General features: G+C 38.3%; 2 protein-coding genes across 6 annotated transcripts in view; one reads left to right on the top strand and one right to left on the bottom strand.

Annotated features, from left to right (window-relative positions):
- Positions 1 to 14,855, bottom strand: part of PPME1 (protein phosphatase methylesterase 1) — an 82,180-nt gene extending 67,325 nt beyond the window's left edge. Inside the window, exon 1 of one of the 2 annotated variants that reach the window (XM_034995498.1) lies at positions 14,560 to 14,855. In XM_034995498.1, coding sequence (XP_034851389.1) covers positions 14,560 to 14,660 — 101 coding nt within the window. In that variant the 5' untranslated portion in view covers positions 14,661 to 14,855. The remainder of the gene's footprint in view (positions 1 to 14,559) is intronic. The other variant, XM_034995500.1, reaches the window with a different exon arrangement.
- Positions 14,856 to 15,100: 245 nt separating this feature from the next.
- Positions 15,101 to 27,412, top strand: part of C2CD3 (C2 domain containing 3 centriole elongation regulator) — a 146,634-nt gene continuing 134,322 nt past the window's right edge. For 2 of the 4 annotated variants that reach the window (XM_034995352.1, XM_034995353.1), the window contains exons 1-3: positions 15,101 to 15,337; positions 20,359 to 20,628; positions 23,908 to 24,065. In XM_034995352.1, the coding sequence (XP_034851243.1) occupies positions 15,283 to 15,337; positions 20,359 to 20,628; positions 23,908 to 24,065 (483 nt within the window). In that variant the 5' untranslated portion in view covers positions 15,101 to 15,282. The remainder of the gene's footprint in view (positions 15,338 to 20,358; positions 20,629 to 23,907; positions 24,066 to 27,412) is intronic. The other 2 variants (XM_034995355.1, XM_034995354.1) reach the window with 1 other exon arrangement.

Genomic DNA, 27,412 nt, shown 5'->3' with positions numbered 1-27,412 from the left:
CAAAACCCTAAAAGTAAAAAGAAAAAAAGATATGAAAATTTTAGTACAATGATCTGGCCTCAAACAAAAACACAATCACTGAGATATCAGTAATGAAAGCAAGAAAGCAGACAGTATAAGGCTTTTTTGATGTTTTACAAGGGCTAATTGTAGCTGTTTCCTCTTATAATCAATGTTTGTAGCTGTACTCAGGGATCAGAACTTATGTAAGCTACTATTCTGTTTAGACAGTACCACAACAGGAAGAAGGTAAGCAGGTTTGGAGTCAGAGTTTATAATCCAATAAAAGTCCATATAGAAGACTCTAGTAAGTATATAGTTCAGAAACAACCACCATATAACTCCCTTCTCAGACTCACCTGAATACCATAATAATGTAGAATATGAGACATATTTCATAAGGTATTTCATTTCAAATATATTTAGGGCAATTCTAGAGCCTCTTTCCAGTCACGATTTGCTTATATAATCAACTAATTTAATCCCAATTCAATTAAAGTGATATTTGAGTATGCCCTTTATAGCAGGCCCTGATATACTTCATGGGCATTTGGGAAATCAGCAGGCCAGAAGTTCCCACTGATGAATAAAACTTGGTTCTTGCCCTCAAAAAGCTCATGCCTAGGAGAAAATAGGTAAGTAAACAGTCACTGTACACTAAAGCTTGGGCAGAAATAAGCCTAGCATACCATGAAAACTCATAGATGGCACATCCAATCCTGTTTGGGACACTGATGGGAATGGAATCAGGTCAGGGAAGGATTCACAATGATGATGTCCGGTGTGAAGATTTTCTTAAATGTTATAAAAATCTGAAATACTGTCCTTATTAAATAATGATCTGGATTGGGAAAGTAATTTCTCTCATTACCAAATAGGAGATTGAAACTTCCCGATATTCAGTAAGAAAAATGTTAGTATAGAGATTCTACAACTTAAAAATGGGTTTATATTCCCAAGGTCTGTAAAGTAATGGTTGGGAAAACTGAAGCACATTTTCTCTGATTAACACTACTATGAAATATTTGTAAATTCTCTGGGTGGTTCTACCCCCAAGCCTACTTAGCCATATAATATGATAAAATGCTATTTGTGATGAAATTCAGCTATTAACAATGTAGTTCAAGTGATTAACACAGAAAAGTGAATTTGAAGTGATTTTAATATATCTTGAACCATGGTTCTTAAGCTTAAGGAAAAGCTGATTTAATTAAAGGGGTGAGAAGGATTAAATGAACAAATCACTCATGTATTTGTGCTAAGCACTTTACAAACATTATCTAAATTTAATCCTCCTAATGATCTGAGCTATATTTTCTTTTTTTAAATTTTCTTAATAGAATGAAGATAGAAGGATATAAATAGGGCACAAGTTCATCTTTGCACATTGTCAATAATTACAGTTTTAAAATCTCATTTCTATATTCCACAAATCTATGGCTCTTCCTTCCCTACTAAATTCAGGGTGGACAATTTTAAACTATTGGAAACATCATGTGTCCACTGTATTAGAGTATCATTCATTCATTCATCAAATGTTTACTGAGCTCCTGTGTGCTAATCACTTTGGGGCAAGTAAATAAAACACAGGAGTTTACAATTAAATTAGAGAAAACTAAACAAGTAGATCGCAATGTAGTTGTTAGGAGAACAGATAAAATACTGTATATATACAGTATTGTCAAAAGTAAGATGAACTATAATTTTACGTAACACTAAGAAAAAAGCTACCAATTAAAATAAGACACACCTGACCACTTAGAATTCACTTTAAATTGCTTACTTACACTGATTCAACATATATCATTTATGGGTATAAATAAAGGAAAATGAGAGTTTTCCTCTCATTAAGTATTAATGAGGGAATATTTCTCTTAAAATATTTCTAACCAATTTCTTCATACTGAAGGTTCTATTCTCTTTTTTTTTTTTGCATGTCATTCATGATTTCTTTTTTATTCCTTTTTTTTTATTCTTATGTTAATCCCCATACATTACATCATTAGTTTTAGATGAAGAGTTCTATTCTCTTTTGAATCACTTTGACTTATATAGTCGTCTGTGCCTCACAAGAACATTAGTAATGGAATGTTTCTTAAAATTTAAACACCAGCTCATATGCTGACTTTACCGTTATGTGGAGAGCTGTATTACTTTTTGAATCTAACTTTAGGAATAATGCTTAACTCACCTGATTGAATACCCACTCCTTCTCACAACCAGTCAGTTTTTAGTGGTTAAGAGAGTACTCCACTTTTGTCTCCAGGATTTTCTTCCAAGCTACCAACACCTACTTTGCAAGTTTTGATGCTGGTTTTGGTGTCTGCTCATACAAGTGGAGAGAACCAAGACAAGGCTGTTACTTGACCAACAGCGATTGTTTTTTGTGTTTTTTAAAAGATTTTATTTATTTGACAGAGAGAGAGAGAGAGACAGCAAGAGAGGGAACACAAGCAGGGGGAGTGAGAGGGGGAGTGAGAGAGGGAGAAGCAGGCTCCCCGCTGAGCAGAGAGCCCAACCCAGGGCTCAATCCCAGGACCCCTGGATCATGACCTGAGCGGAAGGCCAGCGCTTAATGACTGAGCCACCCAGGTGCCCCAACAGCAATTGTTAAGACACTATCATTTTAAATACAAAAAGAAATGTATCTTAGAATTCATAAATTATAGTAAATAGGTTTCCATTATCTAGTTTTATAACTTAATGATTCTACGTATACATTATCTCTTTTCAAAAACAACTAGCCTTATTGATAAGGCTAGTATTACCCACATTAAAATTTTCAAAAAGTTTTTATTGAAGTATAATTAACATATAATGTTATATTTAGTATTGCCCACATTTTAAGAAAATAAAGTCAAGCTTATACTAGTTAAGTAGTATGTAGTAAAGCCAGAAAGGGAATCCTAGTTTGTTGATTTAAAACCTATATTCTTTCTACTACAGCAGAAGTACAAAATAAATAGTATTGATATAGGGTTGGCAAACTATGGCCTACAGGCAAATCCAGCCATTGCCTGTTTTTGTATGGCTCATGAGCTGAGAAAGGTCTTTACATTTTTAAAAGCTAGGAGAAAAGAAAAAAGAATAATATTAAATAACATTAGAAAATTACATGAAATTCAAATTTCAGTGTCCACAAAAAAAGTATTGTTAGAACACAATCATATTCAATTACATATTGTCCATGGCTGCTCTCACCATACTCAGCAGAGCTGAGTAGCTGCTACAGAAACTATACTGCTGGCAAACCATAAAATGGTTACTATCTGGCCCTTTACAGAAAAGTTTGCCAATCTTTGGTATAAATGATAGGACAGAAAGGACAGAAAATGGAAAGATCACTGCAGGCTGAATGGTCAAGAAAAGCTTTAGGATCTCATTTTAAACAAATGTTGTGTGCCACATGTCCATTAAATGAAATCTTATAAAAACATTTACCTAACTATGCTACTGTAGAAGATGCAAAGAAATAAAAACAAAGGCCCCTGCACTTCAGACCTTCCATTTTATTGGGGTTAAAAAACTTACCATAAAATAAAATTATGATAATTAATTATGGTAATTGCCAAATTATATTACCATAAAAATTATGATAAATTTTATGTAACAATTAAAAAAATGCAATACCAAGTACTAATGCCCAATAATTGACAAGTGAGTAGAAATGACAAAAAGTGCAACAGAGCTCAGAGAAGGAATAAAACAAGTGAATGAGCTAGAATAGTCCGAAAGAACTTCATGGATTTTGTAGGACTAGAAAAGTGAAATGGGACTCATTGCAAGTAAAATAAACTTGGCAGTTAGTAAGTTCAAGAAACATTTAGGGAACTACCATTGCCTGGAACATGAGGCTTTAACAGTAGATGGACTGCTTGCTCTGATCCCTACACTTTAGTTAGAGTCACCAATGTGCAGGTATCATCTCCTTGGAAAACAGTCTTCACTCTTAGAGAATAAGGGATAAATTGAGCAAGGGCAAAAAACCCAATCCTATAAAATGCAGGTTTTCCATAAATAATTGCTAATTGACACTTTTTCTCTTATAGTAATAAAATTGCTTTCAGGTTTGGGGAATCACAAAAGAAGACATAAATTGTTATAAAATAAAACCAAAACCAGACATAAATCTTTCCATGTAAGAGACTAACTGGGGATGCCTGGGTGGCTCAGTCTGTTAAATGTCTGCCTTCGGCTAGGGTCATGATCCCAGAGTCCTGGAATTGGGTCCCACTTTGGGCTCCTTGCTTGGCGAGGAGCCTGCTTTTCCCTCTGACTGCTGCTCCCCCTGTTTGTACTCTCTCTGACAAATGAATAAAATCTTAAAAAAGAGAGAGAGAGACTAATTGCAGGCATCAGCTTCAACCATATGAGTATTTTAAATTTCAAATTAAGACAAGGTATTTGGAAGCACAACACAATTTGCCTAAGTGCTGGTGCTAAAATAAAGTATAGATTCCATCATTTCATGAAGTGAAACAGCTTTCAGAAGAAAGGGAATATAAGTTTAGTTATGCCATCTTCATGGAACTGGTGAAGAAACAAGATTGTTCTTACAAAATGAGGCCAAATAGGTCTAAGACAGGTCAGCACTTAAGTAGCCAGCATGCTTGAAAACAGGGAAATTAAGATACAACTTCTCCCCTTAAGAAGCTCCCAGTCTTAAAAAAAAAAAAAAAAGAAGCTCCCAGTCTTGAAGAGTAGTCAGTCAACCAATAATTACAAGTCAGAAGGGGAAGTGTTATACTACAGAAGGCTATGGGGGCAGAGATGTGCTGCTTGCCTACTAGGTGATGATGCTACTAGGAGATCTGACCACCACCAACAAAACTATATGATTAACTGCTCAGGAAAAAAAGAAGCAGAGGGGAGAATAGGAGGAAGGGAGGAAAATTTTTCCCTGCACATTTAGAGAACAAGGAATAAGAGAAGTTGTATGTTTTGAAGTGAATGTCTCAAATCCAAATAGGCATAATAATTTCAACATCTACTAGGCTGTTTCAATCTGTTAAGGGAGTTATGAATGAGTCACGAGCTGCACAGTAGCAGTCCTAGTCACTGTTGTCACAAATTCTCTAGTCTAGGAGTCTTGTAGTGGAGGCAAAATACTGAAGTTTAATTGCAGCCAGCTATTTAAATCAAGGCATCACTGCTTTAAAAAAAAAAAAAAAAAAGTCTTCATAAGGAACACTTTGAAGGGAATGGAAAGAAGGTAACCAGATGGCTGTCTGGGTTGCGGCAGTTTGGAGTGTTTATCACTAGTGATAAGGGCATGTTATTAAAGCAGCAGAGTTAAAGATTCTAAAAACTACACACTGGATCAGACTATTAGAGATCATCTCACCTAAATCTTGCTTTATGGAAAGGAATGATTTATTAGCTGCCTATTATGTGTCAAACAGAATTGAGTTCTGCAAGGAAAGTTTCCCCATTTTAAAGACAAGGAAATACAGTCTCAAATGTAAAATGATTTGCCCAGAGCCACTTTCAGTAGCACTGGAGCTTGGATTTAAACTCAAGTGTATGTCTGGTTCCAAAATGCTCTTTCTACTACACCATGATAGTGAGTCCCAGAAAGAGGAAAGATAAATTGACAAGAGCCACATGGCTTATTAGCAACAAAGACAGGATTTCCACTTACACCCAGAAAAAGTCCATAGCAAAGAACACACATAGATGCATGGTGGAAAAGGAGTGATAGTAAACAACTTCAGCCTTCTCCTATGGTTTGGATGACTGGAATTTTCAACATAACTTCTTTCTTTTTTTTTTTGAAGATTTATTTATTTATTTGAGAGAGAGTACATGTACGCATATGTGCATGCAAGAGTGGGGGGGGCGGGGGGGGCAGAGGGAGAGGGAGAGAGAGTCTTTGAGCTTGGAGCCCAATGCAGCGCTTGATCTCACGACCCTGAGATCAGGACCTCAGCTGAAACCAAGAGTCAGACGCTTAACCTACTGAGCCATCCAGGTGCCCCCTCAACATAACCTCTTATTCAATCATCAAAATTTATTGGTAGTATGTGCTTGGAACTGGTTGTCAAAACTATATTTTGAAGAACATTTAAGTGTGGCATACAGTTTTTAAACAGCACTATTAATTAAAACTTTCTTCTCTGAAAAAAAAAAAAAACAACTAATTTATGACATGAAGGAATAAGTTTTCCCTAACCAACCAGAAGTGTTTTCTCCAATCTGACATCAAGTAACGTAACGTAATGAGGGCTCATTACATTTAAAAACAAAATCCAATTATCCAATTTTGCAGACACTAAGAAGAAATAGATTTGCTAGTAATAAGCCTAGCAACAATGGAAAAAGGGACATTTACTCAGAAGTGCTCAGGTTAAGGGGCTCAAACCTGGCACAAGGTGGAAAGGGAGAAAAGGGGGAGAGAAAGAGATCGATTACTTCTATACCTGTGCTGCAGTGAAAACAGCAGAGAATGTGCAGTCAAAAGATCAGTCTCCCCCACTTGCTAACATCAGGCCTTGGATTACATGCCCTTTACTGTCTACTCTAGACATTCCTCTCCACTTCTCACCACTATTTCCTAGCAGAATTTCAGATTGTTTTAGTAGCTAGTGGAGATACCTTGTTATCCTTCCTCCAGCCCAAGGGAATGAATGAAAATTGGTCTAAACCGGTCATAGTAATTCCATTCCCTACTGCCAGTGATTGGTCTTAGGATGCAAATGTAAACCAGTTCTGGACAATGAAACTTAAGGGAAAAATTGGCTGGGGAATTTCCCTTTCCAGAAACGAAAGTAAAAAAAAGACAAGCTTAGCTAGGAAGAGGCCTTTGCTTCTGTTCCTTCCTTTGTTATGTGGAAAAATGGAATAAAGATAAGATGAAAGTAGAGTTGCAGCAGCCATCTTACAACCAAAAGATGACAAGCAAGAAAAGGAAAATCCAACATTTCTAAGGATGGCAAAATTAAGGATGCACGGGGTCCTTAATGATATAGTTGCATGACTAAATCAACTCTGGAATTTCCTATTAATAATAAATATCCTTTTGGCTTAGAGCACAGTAAATTGTTAACAGCAAATACGAGGGCGCCTGGGTGGCTCAGTTGGTTAAGCGACTGCCTTCGGCTCAGGTCATGATCCTGGAGTCCCGGGATCGAGTCCCACATCGGGCTCCCTGCTCAGCGGGGGGTCTGCTTCCCCCTCTGCCCTCTTCCCTCTCGTGCTCTCTGTCTCTCATTCTCTCTCTCTCAAATAAATAAATAAAATCTTTAAAAAAAAAAAAACAAAACAGCAAATACAATTATTTCACATTAATGTAATACTGCTAATTTGAATTTGGGGAGTTTTGTAGGTCCAACTGTATTTAAATAGTATTATCTATTGATTTTTTTAATTATATAAGAGTAATATGGTATTTACTTATACATAAAGAATTTATCCCTAGTTTTATTTTGTACATAATTGACATTACATTAGATATAACTTAGGCCAATACTTGGCATCTGAAATATTTTTCCTTCAAAAGGGATTCATACACATTGAAAGACATCATATTTCCTCAGAAAAGACTCAACATCATAAAAACGTTTATTCTAAGTTAATTTACATATTTAACATAATCCCAATAAAAATACTCTGAGGACTTTTTTTTTCTGGTACTAGTTTGATTAGAACCTTTATTTGTGTATTACTCAGCCATAAAAAAGAATGGGATCTCGCCATCTGCCAACAACATGGGTGAACCTAGAGAGTATTATGCTAAGTGAAATAAATAAGACCGAGAGACAAATACCACATGATTTCACGTATATGTGGACTCTAAAAAACAAAACAAATGAATAAACAAACAAGAAGCAGAAAAAGACCCATAGATAGAGAGAACAAACTGATGGTTGCCAGAAGGGAGGGGAATGGGGAGATGGGTAAAATGGGTATGGGGAATGGGAGATACAGGCTTCCAGTTATGGAATGAAAATGTCATGGGGAATAAGAGGAACAGCATAGGGAATATAGTCAATGGTACTATAGCATTGTATGGTGATGGATGGTAGCTACACTTGTGTTTAGCATAGGATAAAGTACAGACTTGTGGAATCACTATGTTGTACACCTGAAACCAACATAACATTGTGTGTCAACCAAACTTAAAAAAAAAAAGTTTATCTTAAAAGAGAATGAGGGGTAAGCTACCCCTACCATCTCCTAAAACATATAAAAAAATGCCTCTGTAATTAAGGTGTAGTAATGGCACATAAATAAATAGGCAGGCTAATAGGAAAAAAAAGAAACGTAACAGATCCAAATCTATGTGAAAATTTGGTACATGATAAAGGCATCATTTTTTTAAAGATTTTATTTATTTGAGATGGAGCGAGAGAGCAAGAGAGAGAAAGCGAGCACAAGTTGGGGGGGCAGAGGGAGAAGCAGACTCCCCGCTGAGCAGGGAGCCCGATGCAGGGCTCGATCCCAGTACCCTGGGATCATGACCTGAGCTGAAGGCAGACGCTTAACTAACTGAGCCACTCAGGTGCCCCAAGACATCATTTTTTAAACGATTTTTATTTATTTATTTGAGAGAGGGGGGAGGGGCGGACAGAGAGGGAGAAGCTGCCTCCCCGCTAAGCAGGGAGCCTGACTCAGGGCTCGATCCCAGGACCCTGAGATCATGACCTGAGCTGAAGGCAGACGCTTAACTGTCTGAGCCACCAAGGCGCCCCAGTTTGGCAGTTTCTTAAAAAGTTAAACACAATTTATCATATGACCCTGCAATTCCATTCTTAGATTTTACGCAAGGGAAATCCAAACATATTTCCACAGAAAGATTTGTATGTGAACGTTCATAGCAGCATTATTCATAAAAGCAAAAAAATGGAAACGACCCAAGTGTTCAGCAACTGATAAGTAAAATTTGGGATATCTATACAATGGAGTATCAGTCAGCAATAAAAAGGTGTGATGTACTGATAACATGCTACAACATGGATGAATCTTGAAAACATACTAAGTGAAAGAAGCCAATCACAAAAGGCCACTTAGTGCATGATTTCATTTATATGAAATCTCCAGAATAGGCAAATCCTTAAAGACTGAAAATAGATTAGTGGTTCCCAGGGAATGGGGTAGGGGGAAGTAACTGCTAGCAGGTATGTAGTTCATGCAATAATGAAAATATCTAAAATTAGTGAAAATGACTGTACAACCATGAATTTACTAAAAACCACTGAACTATATACTCTTAAAGGGTAAATTCTATGCTATGTGAATTTAAATTTTTTTTGAAAAAGATTTTATTTATTTATTTGACACAGAGAGAGAGAGAGAGAGAGAGAGAGATCGCAAGCAGGGGAGTGGCAGGCAGACAGAGAAGCAAGCTCCCAGCTGGCAGGGAGCCAGATGCAGGGCTCGATCCCAGGATCCTGGGATCATGACCTGAGCCAAAGGCAGACGCTTAACCGACTGAGCCACCCAGGCGCCCCTGAATTTTAATTTTTAAAAACCTAATAAGTAACAAAAACAGAGATCCTAGGATTTGTAACTCAATATGTGAGCTTGAGCAAGTCACTTCACTTTGTCCTTTATTTTTCCATTAGTGTGAATAGCTCCTTAAAGCCTTCCTAAGAGGCCTTATATCATTATAAATTTAAGAAGTTGAATGAAGGACTATCTAATCAGATATGAGTAATATAAAGCTTACAGGGAAAAAGCTGACATCATAAAAAATTGAAAGGTGAGCTTCTACTTCATAAAGAATAAGCCTTTCTCACAGTTCTCAATATAACATAATTTATTAGTTGTCATTCCTTAAGAGCTTGTGTGTCAGGAAGCATAAGTGCTTTGCGTGTATTATCTCATTCTCACAGAACTCTAAAGTAAGCAGAAATTAAAAGAAAAAAAGACTATGAGAGGTTAAATGACTTGACCAAAGTAAATACACAAGCTGGGCTTAAAAATTCAAATCTTTTATCACTTTTTTTTTTTTTAAAGATCTATAGCACTTTAAACAACAATTTCTATACCAAGGTATAACAAGAGCAACAATGGACTAAAAATCTGAAGTCTGGGTTTGAATCCTGTTTCTGCCATTTGATGATTCTGTGCTTTTAGGCAAATCAAAGAACATTTTAGTTTTCTCATTAAGAGAAAATATTAATCCCTGCCCTAATGTATCTCATAAAATAATACAAAAAGGCACTAATATATCTTTCAGTTAAAGTTTGTAGAAATGTTAAGGGGTAACTACAGAAATGTAGTACTATTGATAAACCAAAAACATGTTGAAAAACGAATGTTTTTTTTTTTTTTTAAAGATTTTATTTATTTATTTGACAGAGAGAGAGAGAGAACAAGTAGGCAGAGAGGCAGGCAGAGGCAGAGGGAGAAGCAGGCTCCCCGCCGAGCAGGGAGCCCGATGTGGGGCTCGATCCCAGGACCCTGGGACCATGACCTGAGCCGAAGGCAGTGGCTTAACCGACTGAGCCACCCAGGTGCCCCGAAAAACGAATGGTTTTAATAATCTATATAGTTTCTCTAACGGTAACATGTACTAAAGCAGTGATTTTTAAAACATACTCCTCTCAAGCACACCCAGGTACTGTAGACTGAATGTTTGTGTCCAGCCCCAAATTCATGTTAAATCCTAACGTTCAATGTGATGGTATTTGGAAGTGGGCCTTGGGAGGTGATGAGGTCATGAGAGTATAGCCTTCATGAATGGGATTACTGCCCTTAGAAAACATGCCACAGAGCTTCCTTCCTCCTCTGCCATGTGAAGACACAGCAAGAAGACTGCCATCAATGAACCAGCATGTGGTCCCCACTGGACACAGAATCTGTCGGCAGCTTGATCTTGGACTTCCAAGCCTCCAGAAATGTGAGAAATGCATTCCTATTGTTTATAAGCCAACCAATGTATGGTATTTTTGTTATGGCAACTCTAACACACTCAGATACCAGTTGTAAGTAGGGATCACAAACCAAAGCAGCTTTTTTTTTGTAAAAAATCTTTAATAAAAAAGTTCAAAACCACTGTTTTTGGCATCATCTACTGGCTTCTATCAAGGAACAGTGAAACCAGGATTTCAGGCCTTAACCCAAGAAAAAGTGCGGTGTTTTGAGACTAAACAGCAATTGAATCCTGGTTCTGCCACATACTAGTTGGGTGACCTTTAATCTCAGTCTGAATTTCCTTATAAATGCAGAGAAATATCTACCTTGCAAGGTTGTGATCAGATTAAATAAACATACATAAAGCTATTACTACAATGACTGGCACAAAGTACCTACTTGGGAAAAGAAAATGACTGTTGTTATTACATTACAATACAATAATAATAGATATTATTACATATCTAGCAATATTCTGGAGTTACTAAGTTAATTTGAAAAACTAAATTATGGAAACTCAAGGAAAATCATAAACTCAAAACCACTTTGAATATGCGAACACATCTAAATAAGGTTTAGTGAAATTAAAGGCGAGAGATTATGAATTGAAAGAGTTGAAAGAGTAAGTCATATAAAAGACTGTCAAAGGAACAGGTCCAACTTGAGAGTAAGAGATGGGGAAATGGAAAAAGATGGGTAGATAAGAAAAATGCAAATGAATAAAAGGAGAAATAAAGAACGATGCTTTAAAATTGAAGTGAGACTTCATAAATCAAGACTGAGGAAAGGCTGAATGCTAGAGTATTTGCAAAGAAATAAGACGCACAACTCAAATTAAGTATTGCCAGGATAACAACTATGAATCCAAAAAACATAATGGGTCTCAGAGACTCAAGTCTTAGTCTTTAATGGCCCTACCACTAAGCTTCTACTACCTTAGTATGAAGATTTGAGTTTTCTTTTTTTTTTTCTTAAAGATTTAATTATTTATTTGAGAGAGAGAGAGAGCACAAGTGGGAGAGGTAGAGGGAGAAAATCTCAAAGTAGACTCCACACTAAGCATGGAGCCCAACTCGGGGCTCCATCTCATGACCCTGAAACCATAACCTGAGCTGAAACCAAGAGTTGGGTGCTTAACCAACTGTGCTACCCAGGCACCCTGAGTTTGTTTTCTTATTTATTAACAAAAAATATTCAAATGAAAGCTCTTTTTCTAGGGCAGGGAGAGAGTCTATGTTACCACTAACTTTAGACTCAGCTGAGGCTTGCCTATGTTCTAGTAAGGAAATAGAAAAGAAAAACATAGGAAAACAAGCCACTTGAGGAGCACATAAAATTCACCAACATAGCTCTTCTCTTCACAATATTATAAAGAAGGATTTTTCTAAAGAACTTTATTTTCTAGGATAAGCAGTTAACAAAGCAGACCAAAACATCTATTTAAGGAGGGTAAGTTACCAAAAATTATACAATCTTCTAATCAGCAGATTTTCCCTTTATTTTCTCTTAGTGTTTTTCTTTTCAGTTCTCATCTTCAGAGAACTTATTTCAACAAAGTGAGAAGCTGAGCTCTAAACCTAGCTGTAGCATGTATAGTTATTAAAAAGCTAATATTTTTATATATTTTTACAGAAGAGTGCTGGTATACTAAAGGACCAACTTTTAGTTTAAGAAAGGCAGCAATTAAGACACATACCAACAATAAATGTTACATTTATTTTTATACTCCAGGTTAATTTTCCCAAATAATCTATCATGGATCAGTTCCCAGATCCTCCTTATTCATGTTAGTCTTACCTTTCTATCTTCTAAAGCCAAAACAATCTCCATTTTACCTTATATGAGGCCTTCTACTACCTCTTTCCATTGTGCATCCAACATCTATCTTCTGTTAAGGTTTTCTCACATTTCTACTGTGTATCATAGTCAGGTCTCCAATTCTTAATTTCCTCCCCTGGTTTTTTCACACACACACCCCCCCCAATTCTCACCAGCTCTCTACCCTACTGTTTTAATTTATGGGATTCTTCTTTCTCTTTATTCCAAGTACCTTCTTTCACAGTACTGCATCTCTTATCCTCATCTCCTTTTTGATCAGTTTTTGTACGTATTACTTCTTTAGAAACTAAGGTTTCTCCTCTCTAGTCTTTACTCCAAGTCTATGTATCAACCCATCTCTAAAATCCCAAATACACCTTTTTGACTACCTCATACCTATTCTTTCTACCCCTTTTCTCTTTACAGTCACTAGTCTCCAGAATACTATTTGATACTACAAATACCCCTCAAAAAAACCTGCCTATTCAATTCCCTCTGCTTTCTAGTAATTACCTCTCCCATGTTCAACTCATACCCATCTCTCCTACACCTGAGTACCCCCTAATCTGGCACAAGCCATTCAACAACCTAAAATTCCCCAAACCTATCTCTTCAACAAAGCTCCTCCTTTCCCAGTAAATGGTTTTCCCCAAAACATTTTAACTGGCTACTCTGAATGCTTCATTAATTCTGAGTCTTATCAAACCAGTATATACCTTCCATCAGACTTATTTGCCTGGCAAAAATCAACTGCCCAAATATTCTCTTTAAGCTTCCCATACCTTATCTCTGTAGCACTTTCATTCACTAAACCCTGTTCCCAGTCTTTTCTCCATCTCTAGTCCATGGTCACTCTCTAAGCACCTCATCCTCCTCCCCCCTCAGCACATTCCTATTACCTTTAACAGTCTACTTGGCTATATTCTCCATCTTTTCTTAGCCCTGTTTTCAAGCTTTCTCAGTTCTCCCATAAGAGATCTAATCTCCTAATCATCCCCTCACTCTCTGAATCTGCCTCTTAGACCTCTAGGAACTCTCTCTAGAACCTTCTGCTCCCTGAATCATGGAACACTACATCAAAAGCTAATGATGTAATGTATGGTGATTAACATAACATAATAAAAGAAAAGAAAAGAAAAGAAAAGAAAAGAGGCACTAGAACCTTCTGCTCCCTAGTTTTCTTTCCTTCAACCCTGCCTCAGGTGTTCTCATTTCCCTCAGCTTTTCTTTTTTTTTTTTTTTTTAAATCTTATTTATTTGACAGAGAGTACAAGCAGGGGGAATGGTAGGTAGAGGGAGAAGCAGGCTCCCGCTGAGCTGAGAGCCCCACGTGGGGCTCGCTGGATCCCAGGACTCTGGGATCATGACCTGAGCCGAAGGCAGACCGCGCTTAACCGACTGAGCCACCCAGGCACCCCTCCCTCAGCTTTTCTAATATCTAGTTCTTTCAGTCTTCTTACTACTCCCAAATCTTTCCCTAGTTGTTCCCCTAATTCCCCTCAACTTTTCTCTCAGTCATTCTCCATTTCCCTCAACCCTCCCCGACAGATATTCCCCGACTTTTGTCACCTCTACTACCTTTCCTCAAACCTCCTCCATCACTTCTTCTGGAGGTGCCTCCTACATCTCTTAAATTATCCTCTCAGCTTTCTCAATCTGCCTCATTCCCTCCTTCCTTCAATACTATGTCCTCAAATTTCCATCGACTTGGCGCCTCCCCTAGTTCCCAAATTCGCCTTCAACATCATCTAAATGCCTCCAGGCCGCCGCCAATATTCTCTCCCATCCTTAGCTTCCCTTGCCATGGCGCTCTAAACGCCCAGAGACACCATTCTCCAATGGCCGGGGCCTAGCCTCTAGGGAAAAGGGGTATGGGTCACGTACCCCATTCGCATCTTGGCTCCGCTCTGACTGCCCCCGCTGCCGGGGAGAGGTGGGCGAGAGGGCAGGCGGCCGAGGTGCATGCTCTTCTCGAGGGCCGACATGAAGGGAAGGCCTCACGTAGACAAACAGTAGCCTAAGCTTCGTCCCACGCCAAGTGCGGCCCAACCGGTCACAGCTCGCTCCCCTAGCGACGCCCAGTGCCTTTGGACAGCACCCAGCTACCGGCAGCACCGCCCACCGCCCACCGGCTCCGTAAACTCCACCCCCTCTCCTCAGCCCTTCCACCGGAAGTGCGCAACAGCCCTCCACAAAGTAAGCTGGGTAACGGAGTTTACGGTTCTCTCAGACCCCAGGCGGAGACCTCATTGACCCTCGCCGGAAAGACAAGCCCTCCTAAAGGCAATGCACCCTGGGCAATGAAGTCCTCAAAGGGCGTATCCCTTTGCGCTTGCGCTGCTGGAGGCGACAGCGGCGAAACTCGGAGAGGTAGTGTAGCAGAGCATGCTGGGTGTTGTAGTCTATTTGCGGGAAGAAGTCTTGGCGCCTTTCCTTCTCACAGCTTCTCGCAGACTGTTACAGGAAGAGCCGCTTCTTCCTGCTTCCCAGACTGCCCGGCGGCTCCGGTTGCCGGGGAACGCAGGCGCCTTGGGAAAGGATGGCGGGAGGCTACGGCTTAGGTACTGGAGCGGGAGTTCAGTTGGTGAAGAAGAGCTCTGGCTCGTCATGAAACAACGAAAAGGCCAGGGGCCTGTAGGCGTCCGTGGCCGCAAGAAAAGAGGTAACCTGAGGGACCAAAGATTGAGGAAAGAGTAATAAGGCGGAGTTAGGGGAGCAAGGTGTAAAGAATTCTAGGGAGACTCACACGCGCCTGTAAAAAAGTGGGGAGAAGGGAAGAAAGGGGGAAACAACCAAGGAATCAAAAGGTTAAAAGAGAAGGCAATTGGCCGTCCAACGAATGAAAAGGAAATAGGGGCTGAAGTGGGGGGGACAAAACGGGCAAATAAATGGGGCGAAGTGAGGGCTAAAAGGTACAGGCAGAACGTTTCTAAAGAAAGGGAATAAAAAATACTAGGAATTTTTTAACTTTTTAAAGTGAGATATAACGTTGTCTTAGCTTTAGGTTGTACAACATGATTGGATATTCGTATATATTGCGAAATGATCACCACAGTAAGTCTAGTTAGCATCCATCACCGTACAATTACTAAAAATATTTTTTCTTGTCAGAAGAGAGACAGAGCGAGAGAGGGAACACAAGCGGGGAGAGTGGGAGAGGGAGAAGCAGGCTTCCCACAGAGCAGGGAGCCCGATGCGGGGCTCGATCCCAGGACGCTGGGATCATATCCTGAGCCCAAGGAAGACGCCCAACAACTGAGCCACCCAGGCGCCCTGTCTTGAAAATTTTTAAGATGTAAAATTTTTAAGATCTTTTAGAAACTTTCAAATATATAATAAGTACATTATTAACTATAGTCACTGTGCTGTACGTTACATCCCCATGACTTAGGAGTTTGTTATTTTTTTTGAGATTATTTATTTACCAGAGAGAGAGGGAGAGAGAGAGAGAGCGAGAGTACAAGCAGGGGGGCGGCAGGCAGAAGGAGAAGCAGACTCCCCACTGAGCAAGGAGCCCGATGCAGGACTCGATCCCAGGATTCTGGGATCACCACCGGAGCCAAAGGCAGACGCTTAACCGACTGAGCCACCCAGGCATCCCAGGAGTGCTTTTGGTAACAAAGTTAAATGTGTGTTTGTGTGTGGGAAGGTATACCTTTGGAGTTCCACATGGACTGGAAGACATATAAGTTGGAGAGGTGGTATGTCAATAATTCTAATAGGCAAGGATCATGTTTTATATGTTACTGAATCCCTAAGAACAAGCACAAAGCAGGAGTTGGTAGATATTGGCTGAATGAGTCAAACCTGAGACAGTCATGAAGCATGAAGGCAGGAGTTGGGAAAGATAGTTGTGGAGGAGAGAGGAAGAAAGAGTGGAGAGTGACAAGGTGTGGTAGTGTTGGAGTGAGGGTGAAGGCATGAGAATCTGAAGGATTTGAGAGGATGAAAGAGTGTGTAGCAAGAGGACCTTATCAGGATAGTAGGTTTAAGAAGAAACGTGCTCACCAGAAGAGCAGGGAAATGTTAGCTGCAGAGAGAACAGTCGCCCTAGTAACCCAGGACAGATCAAGAAACTGGAAATTGAATCTTTATAGGGCTGCCTCCAAAACAAACAAACTGTGTGTGACTTTGCCTTTTTACATTATAGGTAAAGTAGTATTAGGAAGAGTGATAGTACATTAGGCCATTGGATTGAGACTGAATCTACAGTCTGGAAATGAATCTTATCCAAGCTGTTTAAAGATAACTAAGGCAGTTCTGAGGCAGTACCTTTCCTGCCAGGAATGATGGGAGGATATGAAATAGAAGCATGGGTATATTCAATGCTGGTGCTCCCTATGCCAAACCAGTCAAGCATATTTGGTTGATAGGAGGAAAATAAAAATAAAAATAACTTAAGAATGTCCTTCTTGCTGCACCATGTATATATATATACAATAATGCTCATATACACACCTGTGTATTATTTTTATATTGAAACTAGTTATCCAGAAGGATTACGGTTTGTCATCTTGAACTATAGAGCAGAGAAGATGTTCACTTTAGAAATCCAAAGACTGACTTACATAGGTCTCCTGATCTGATAGACTCCAGTATATTTTCTTCTTGTTAGGCGTGACCACTCTCCAAGTGAAAAGTAAGAGGAATAGAAAGGTGTGTGTAATATGGGAAGGGTTTCTTTTTTTTTTTTTTAATTCCAGTATAGCTAACATACAGTGTTAAATTAGTTTCAGTTGTGCAATATGGTGATTCAGCAATTCTATATATTACTCAGTGCTCATCATAAGTGTACTCTTTACTCCTCATCACCTATTTCACCCATCCCCCCACCTCTCTGGAAACCATCAGTTTGTTTTCTATAGTTAAGAGTCAGTTTCTTGGTTTGTCTCTCTTTTTCTCCTCCTTTGTTCATTTGTTTCTTAAATTCCACATGAATGAAATCATATGGTATTTGTCTTTCTCTGATTTATTTTGCTTAGCATTTTACGTTTAGCTCTATCCATGTTGGACATGGCAAGAGTTCATTCTTTTTTATGAGTGAATATTCATATTCACATATAGTTTCTTTTTTTTTTAAGATTTTATTATTTATTTGACAGAGATACAGCAAGAGAGGGAACACAAGCAGGGTGAGTGGGAGAGGGAGAAGCAGGCTTCCCATGGAGCAGGGAGCAAACTGAAGGCAGACGCTTAACGACTGAGCCACCCAGGATCTCTCATATACAGTTTCTTTCATTTTTTTTTTAAGATTTTATTTATTTATTTGACGGAGACACAGCAAGAGAGGGAACACAAGCAGGAGGAGAGGGAGAAGGAGGCTTCCCATGGAGCAGGGAACCCAATGTGGGGCTCGATCCCAGGACCCTGCGATCATGACTTGAGCCGAAGGCAGACACTTTTTTTTTTTTTTAAAGATTTTATTTATTTGACAGGAGAGACACAGCGAGAGAGGGAACACAAGCAGGAGGAGTGGGAGAGGGAGAAGCAGGCCTCCCACTGAGCAGGGAGCCCGATGCGGGGCTCGATCCCAGAACCCTGGGATCATGACCTGAGCCAAAGGCAGATGCTTAATGACTGAGCCACCCAGGCGTCCCTCATATGTAGTTTCTTAAATCTCCTCTAAGTCATGATTAGGAGATAACTATGAATGGAAGACAGTCAAGGTCATTAAAGGAAAGTTTTATATAAAGTCATGATTAAATGCCTTGTTTACATTTATTATCTGTCTGAAATCCAATAAATATTATAAAAGCCAGTAAATATTCTGAGCCCAGTACTGTACTAAAAAATAGTGGCAGAATCTGAAGATGATAGTGTCTGTCTTCATTGACTGAATGATGTTGGCAGGAAGGAAACTACACAGTTTAAGGTGGTCTTTATTGAAATGCTAAGTCGTATGGTATAGACTTAATATTTTGAGCATTGAGTGAAGGGAGTCGTTGCTGTTTCATGTTTAGTGATGGTTTTAAAGTAAGAGAGGTAAAGATAACATATCTTGAAACCTGGATATTGCAATAATAAAAAACAACACTATTTGGAAGAAAAATTTCAGCTACTTTTGAGATTTTAAAAACCTGTGTACTGTATCATCATGCTCCTATTTTTGAAATGGTATCTGTTTTAATTGAAGTATACTTGACATACAATGTTACATTAGTTTCAGGTGTACAACATAGTGATTCCACAAATCTATATGTTATACTATGCTCACCACAAGTGTAGCTACCATCTATCCCCATACAACATTATTATAATACCATTGGCTATATTCCTTATGCTGTACCTTTTATCCCCATGACTTATTCATTCCATAATTGGAAGCCTGTATTTCCCATTCCCCTTCATCTATTTTGCCCATCCTCCCACTCCTCTCCCCTCTGGTAACCATCAGTTTTTCCTTGTATTTATGGGTCTGTTTCTGCTTTTTATTCGTTTAGGTTCCACCTGTAAGTGAACTCCTATAGTGTTTGTCTTTCCCAGTCTGACTTATTTCATTTAGCATAATACCCTCTAGGTCCATCCATGTTGTTTGAAAGGCAAGATGTCATTCTTTTTCTTATGGCTGAGTAATATCCCATTGTGTACATACACTACATCTCTTTTATCCATTTATCTATCAATGGATACTTGGGTTACTTCCACATCTTGGCTACTGTAAATAATGCTGCAATAAACATAGGGGTGCATATATCTTTTCTAATTAGTGTTTTTTTTGTTCTTTGGGTAAATACCCAGTAGTGGAAATTACTGGATCGGGGCACCTGGGTGGCTCAGTCATTAAGAGTCTGCCTTCGGCGCAGGTCGTGATCCCAAGGTCCTGGGATCGAGCCCCGCATCAGGCTTCCTGCTCCGTGGGAGGCCTGCTTCTCCCTCTCCCACTCCCCCTGCTTGTGTTCCCTCTCTGGCTGTGTCTCTCTGTCAAATAAATAAATAAAATCTTTAAGAAAAAAAAAATTACTGGATCATATGGTAATTCTATTTTTAATTTTTTAAGGAACATTCATACTGTTTTCCACAGTAGTTACACCAATTTACATTCCTACCAATGGTGCATGAGGGTTCTTTTTTCTCCACATCCTTGCCAACACTTGTAGTTTCTTATCTTTTTGATTCTAACCATTCTGACGGTGTAAGGTGATATCCCATTGTGGTTTTGATGTGCATGAAATGATATCTTTCGAATAAAGAGGAGTTTGTTTTAGCATGTCTTAAGTTGGTATTATGTGCTTTACTTAGAATAACCTGAATCAGACTCTGAATACTAATTAGTTATCAGGGTGGCTTAAGTGACCAGGTAGGTTATTCTATGGTCTGGTTTGCCATTTACTTCTCATGTATTAAAATACATAGGATAGGGGCACCTGGGTGGCTCAGTCGTTAAGCGTCTGCCTTCGGCTCAGGTCATGATCCCAGGGTCCTGGGATCGAGCCCCGCATCGGGCTCCTGGCTCAGCAGGAAGCCTGCTTCTCCCTCTCCCACTCCCCCTGCTTGTGTTCCCTCTCTCTCTGTCTCTCTATCTGTCAAATGAATAAATAAAATCTTTAAAAATAAAATAAAATACATAGGATAAACATTCTCTCTCTTTAGTAGAGACTAAAATGTGCATTCTCATTCAAAAAGCAGGTTATGTTTCTATATTTAGTCTAAAGTTTAACTTAGTGTTTTTGGATTCCTCCACAGGTTTGAGTGACATTTCTCCATCTACAAGCCTACCACCACTGGTTGAAGGCCAGCTACGCTGCTTTCTGAAACTTACTGTCAATAAGGTCATATGGAAGATTGCAAAGCCTCCCACTTGTGTACTTGTCCGAGTGAGATGGTGGGGAGAAACATCAGATGGAACCCTATTTTGTCCTAGGGACACATTGCAGACTGAACCAAAAGCTGTGAGAACGACTACACGTTATGCCGTTCGCTGTGGTCCAAAGCAGTTTACCTCTTATCTAACTGGTATGTTTTTGCCTTATTTTACCTGCAGGCCTAATAAACATGTATTATGTTGTTATCAGTAGGTGTTATTGTGTACATAGTATTTATGGCTTTGTTAATTACTGAGTGAAAGAAGTTATTTATAATAGCCCTTTATTGAGAGTATACTGTGTGCCAGCAGTTGATACATATTATTTCTAATCCTTAATAATCCTGCAAGAAAGACATCTTCTCTGTTTTATAGGCAATGAAACTGAGGTTCAGAGATGAAATGAATACTCTTTAAGGTTATAGTTGATAAATGGCAAAAGTAGGATTTGAACCAGTTTATGTCAGACACCAAAACTCATACACTTTCACCACATCATGCTTCTTTAAGTAATAACTGTAGTCTCTTCTGGGACTTAGATTATGCTCAAGGAAAGAGTTTATATATACGTACATATGTGTTTGTGTGTGTGTATATATATGTATATATATAGTATATATATAAAATTAAAAGTTTATATAAAAGTATATATGTGGGCGCCTGGGTGGCTCAGTCGTTAAGCATCTGCCTTCGGCTCAGGTCATGATCCCAGGGTCCTGGGATCGAGTCCCACATCGGGCTCCCTGCTCAGCGGGAAGCCTGCTTCTCCCTCTCCCACTCCCCCTGCTTGTGTTCCTGTTCTTGCTGTCTCTCTCTGTCATATAAATAAATAAAATCTTAAAAAAAAAAAAAAGATTAAAAAAAAGTATATATGTATTAGAATTTATATATATAATATATAATGTATAATATATAATTTTTATATATAAATTTATATATATAATGTGTGTGTATATATATATTACATATAGTATGTATGTATATAAATTTTACTAATAGTGCAAGATAACACATGCTAAATGAGTGGGTTAGTGAATTAATAATAGAGGTTTTCAGAGCAGGGAATGATCCCTTTACAGGAAACCAGGAGCCAAGATTTCTTCATTTCTGTTCAAGGAAAGCGTTCTAAATGTACTGTATTCTCTATTCGGGTCAGGTTTTCACATAAACACATTTTGGATGGTGGGGTTATTTATCAAATCAATCCAGTTCAAGTCATTAAAAAATAAGTATCATGTAAACATTGTTGGTCTAAGAATATTAGAGAGTCAGAGTTGAAATAAATGTTAAACTGTCCTTAAGAAGCTTATATTGTATAAAAATTTTGAAAACCTCAAGATATAAAGAACAAAAAATTCAGTCACTCAAAAGATACCTATTGAGCACTTAGCATGTGGTAGTCATTGTGCTGTAGACACTGTAGGGAACTATAAAAATGAATCAACTTAATCAGAATGGTATCTAATTCTAACTAAATTCACAGAGAATTTTAGTTATAATACTAGGTAGGAAGTGATAAGTACTATTATAGGATACCCGTAGATACTCTGGATACAATAAACCGAATTTAACAAATGAAGAGTAAATAAAAATTCTTCGGTAAGAGAGGAGATATCTATTAATATGATAATCAACAGATCAGACATTTATTTGAGCATCCTGTGGTATAATAAAGAATGCATTTGAACTTGAGATTGGTGTTATCAGCTGCAGGATTTGGGGGAAGTCCCTTTCCATTTCTGACTCCCCTTTTTTTTCCCTCATCTGTAAAATGGGATTAGATTGCTGCCCTTTCACCTTGCTTTTTCATGAAGAAGTAGCCTGGTTGAATGAGAAGAACATGGGCTTTGAAGTCAGTCTTGAATTGGAACTCTGGCTTCAGGATTGGATGGCTGTGTGCCGCTGAGATGTTCCTTAAGATCTTGGAGCCTCAGGGTCTTATTAACTAAATGGGGATAATAGCTACTGGTAGGAATTATTGAGAAGATTAAATGAAAAAAGTTGTGTGAAGTGATTGGTCCACTACTTGGCACACTGTAGGTGTGAGTCTTATAAAAATATAAAGTCTTGGGCACTGTGGGGAATGCGGAAACTGTAGATGTAGTCTCTGATCAAAAGGAACTTACAGATTAGTTGAAAAAACAAAACTGATATGTATGAAATAGTAGTAAGCAGTGCCAGACAGTAAGTAATTAAATGTCTGATTACTTGGCACATATAGTAAGTACCATATGAATATTCCAGGAAGTTATTAAGAGCTAAGTTTATCATAAGTTCTTAGGAAACCAGAATCCTACTTCCTGTTGTGCACTAATTGGCTGCTTGATTTTGAGCGAGCCATTTCATCTTCCTGGGCCTTTATTTTCCCATTATTAAATTGAAGGGGTTAACCACCAAATGGGTCAATATTCAAATTTTATGAATCTAGTTAGGAAAGAAGCTTTGTAGAAGGTAGGATTTGAATAGGAGATGGATGAGGTGAACCTTGTAAGTGAGGCCCAGCTGTGGACATGAGTATGATGTGTTTATTAGAAAATGAAGACACGGGCGCCTGGGTGGCTCAGTTGGTTGAGCGACTGCCTTCGGCTCAGGTCATGATCCTGGAGTCCCTGGATCGAGTCCCGCATCGGGCTCCCTGCTCGGCGGGGAGTCTGCTTCTCCCTCTGACCCTCCCCCCTCTCATGTACTCGCTCTGTCTCATTCTCTCTCTCTCAAATAAATAAATAAAATCTTTAAAAAAAAAAAAATGAAGACACAAGAAATCAAACATTAGTTTACAAGATATGTTCTAACTGAAAACTTGGAAAAAGTATAACTATTTCTTAAGCTATGTGGTAGGTATTTGGTTTATTATTCTTTTATGTACTCTTTTGTATGCATGTTTCATTTGAAAGAAAATAAAGTGCATTGTTCTGGAAACCATGAGGAAGCAGCCGGTGACCAGCCTGGCAAAGCCAACACTGGGCCCCAGTCCTAAGTAAGCCACTACCAGGCTTTAGGAGATGCTAAGCTCATCAGAGCCCTTCCCGTCCCTGTAGGCGAGGCAGGCTGCAGCAAGCAGAAGCAATTGGGTTCTTTTATATCAAAACAGCAAAACACTGAAAAGGAAGTTGAGAGAACCCCACTCTTTAATAGCCAAGCCACACACAAGCCTTCCTAACACCCTGTAATCATTGCTAATTACATCAATGAATTTTTTTTCTCTGTGTGAGGCATTTGTCATTCTTCTCTAAAACTTTATTGTTCTTTTGATCATGGGTTCACTCTTTCCTAGCCCCAGACTCTTGTGGTAGGTGTGTGTTTTATTTGAAAATAAAATATTTTTTTTAAGTAAGGTTTTCTAATGTATACCCCTCTGCCTATTTCCAAAAAGAAAAGAAAAAGAAAGTAAATGAAAAATATCTGTGTATGTTGTAATTATTTCTGATTAGATATGGCTGTGCTGGTGCTGGAAGTAATCACCAAACTTGATCATCTTCCAATTGGTAGAGTTCAGATCAGTGGACTGGCCCAGCTTTCTCCAACCCATCACATCAATGGATTTTTTACCATTGTTTCACCAACATCCAAGAAACTTGGAGAACTCCAGGTAAAAATATTTTAATTCTTTTCTGCATATAATAAAATGTTTTCAGCACAAGTAGTTGAGTCTGTTTGTAGAATGGATAGGTACATGACTCCCATATATCATGCTAATTCCCACTTCGTGCCTTTGTTCATGTTTTTACCCAAAGACTATAATGTGTCTTTTTTTTTTTTTAAAGATTTTATTTATCTATTTGAGAGAGAGAGAATGAGAGAGAGCACATGAAAGGGGGGAGGGTCAGAGGGAGAAGCAGACTCCCTGCCGAGCAGGGAGCCCGATGCGGGACTCGATCCAGGGACTCCAGGATCAGGACCTGAGCCGAAGGCAGTTGCTTAACCAACTGAGCCACCCAGGTGCCCCGACTATAATGTGTCTAACTTATTCAAATCCTCTTAGTGCTTTATTGCTCATCTCAAGTGCCAAAAGTCTTTCACAGCTCCTACTGCATTCATCTTCTCTGTGCTCTTTATTAAATTTATAACAATGATTATATAATCATTGTTCAGTTATAATCCTGCACAATCTCTAAAATTATGTATTAGTAGTCTCCCTTTAATTTCCCTTCTTTTTAGTTTCTAGATTCCCAGGGAAGCAGGACAGTGTTTTCTACTTTCTGTGTTTTTCCCACAGCTCCTAACATAGTGCCAAGCAGTAAGTGTTTGTTTGACTCATGTAAATGGTATCTTTGGTTGTTCATTCATTGATTTCAGCCTTCCTTTTTTTTTGATACATTATTATGTGCCACTAAGGATACAGAGATAAGAGATGATCTTTTCATGTAGTTTTCCAAAGTCAATGTAGGAGGAAATAGAAGAATAACAGGTAGAATGCAGCATGATAGGTGTTATGCCACGTCTATGTACAGGATGGTGGGGAAGAACATTGAAGGGTTCTTTCTAAGGGACACTCTTTGAGAGTGCTTCCTAGAAAGTTCTGAATATTCAAATCGCTTAGAAATTTCATGAGTTTTATACTTTGTCAAATATATTCTAAAATACAGAAATTTAAACAAGTACATAAGAAAATAGTTTTAAAAATATGAGAAAATATATACAGCATTACCAGATGTAATAAACTTATAAAACTACAAGCACAGGAATGGCTGGCTCAGTCAGAAGAGCGTGTTACTCTTGATCTTGGGTTCCTGAGTTGGAGGCCCACCGTTGGGTATAGAGATTACTTAAAAAGGAAAAAAACTATGAGCACATAATCGCATTGGTGGAACAGAATAGAGTCCAGAAATAATTCTGAGTTAAAGAACGTAACATTTTCTTTATTGTAATTATCATATTTATATATACATTAAATTTAAAAAGTGATACTTTATGCCGGTAACTTCATGGTGAAGTTGAGTCTGGCTTACTCCTGTTTTTCTGATAATGATATAAATTTGCATTAGATCTGCAAAACAGTTTGGCATTCTGTTTCAAGAGCTATAAAATTACCAGGCTTTAGGAGATACTAAGCTCATCAGACCCCTTCCCGTCCCTGTAGACGAGGCAGTTCAGTTATAATCCTGCACAATCTCTAAAATTATGTATTAGTAGTCTCCCTTTTACTTCAGTAATTCTATATACCATTTACCTCAGTAATTCTACTCTTAGGAGCTTATCTTAAGGAAATACCGTAAAAAGAGAGGGAAGCTGTATGCCTAGGTCTAGTTATGGAAATACACTTTTATTTATTTATTTATTTATTTATTTGAAAGATTTTATTTATTCATTTGAGACACAGAGATACAGAGAGAGAGAGAGCATGAGCAGGGAGAGAGGGAGAGGGAGAAGCAAGCTCCCCACTGAGCCAGGACCCCGATGTGGGGCTCGATCCCAAGATGCTGGGATCACGACCTGAGCCGAAGGCAGATGCTTAACCATCTAAGGCACCCAGGCGCCCCTGGAAATACACTTTTAATATTGAAAAATGAAAATAATTATTCAACAATATTAAAATTGTAGTCTATTAGTGGAATATTTTGTTTCCATAAAAACAAAATTACATAGTTATGATTGTGTAGCTGCATGGAAAAATAGATTTTGGATTTATGACAAAAGAATAAAAATTAAATACATAATCAATGATTGGGAAAAAATAAGGAAAATTGAAAACAGTTGGAGTATAGGATTCTAGGTGGTTTTTTCCCTATTTTTAAAATTAACATATAATTCATATGTCATAAAATTCACCCGTTTAAGGTATACTGTTCACTGGTTCTTAATATGTTTACAGGATTTTATAACCATCACTACTATTCCAGAGCATTTTATCACCCCAAAAAGGAATACTGTGCCTATTAGCAGTCATTCCCCCTTTCACCCTTCCCCAGTCCCTGGCAACCACGAATTTAACTTCAGTCTCTATATATTTGCATATTCTGGATAGTTCATATAAATGAAATAATATATTATGTAGCCTCTTGTAAGTGACTTCTTTCATATAGCATAATGTTTTCAAGATTCATCTTTGTTATGGCATATTTCAGTACTTCATTCCTTAGTATGGCTGGATAATATGCCCCTATATGGATAGACCACATGTTGATCCATTCTTCAGTTGATAGACATTTGGATTATTTCCACTTGACTACTATGAAGAATGGCAGCTTCTGTGAACATTCATGTACAAATTTTTATGTGAACACATTTTCATTTCTCTTGTTATATACCTAGGAATAGAATTACAGTCAATAGGGTAAGTATGTTTAACTTTGAGGAATTGCCAGACTGTTTTCTAAAGCGGCTGTATCATTTTTTTTCCATATTTAAATACCGGTTGATAAAATAATACTTGTGTGTTGGAAAATTGTATAGAGCATTGGAGGCAGAAGTCAGATTTTAAAAGATTATGGAATAAGGAAATAAGTAGTAATTAGAGATTTCTGTTTCCCAAGTAAGTGTCAGTGAAGGGAGGGAGAAGTGGTATGATCTAATGGAAATAGCACTAGAGTTCAGACATGGACAAACAGTAATGGACAGTGGAGAAACCAGAACAGAAATGGTTACAAAACAATTCTGATGTTCACTTGTCCTCTCTGAGCTTCCGTATCCTATTTTGTAAAAAAACATACTAAAACATTTACCTCACAGTGTTTTTGCCGGGATTAAATGAGATGAAAAAATATGGAAACACTTAACATCTTAATATCGTGTTTAGGCATGTGATGGCGACAAGCCAAATTTACTTGAATTTGAGAGGACATGACTGAATTCAGAAGTTTTTTGGTACTGTTTTAGAGCAGGGGTTGATAAATTTTGCCTGGTGCTCTGTATCTGGTGTTCTAACTAAACATGGTTTTTCCATTTTTAAAAGGTCATTTATTTTTAAGATTTTATTTATTTGAGAGAGAGGGAGTG

This window comes from Mirounga leonina, unplaced genomic scaffold, assembly GCF_011800145.1.
Source record: "Mirounga leonina isolate KUSES-001 unplaced genomic scaffold, KU_Mleo_1.0 Mir_92, whole genome shotgun sequence".
In the NCBI taxonomy this organism is placed as follows: Eukaryota; Metazoa; Chordata; class Mammalia; order Carnivora; family Phocidae; genus Mirounga; species Mirounga leonina.
This window is presented reverse-complemented; position numbering and strand designations above follow the sequence as displayed.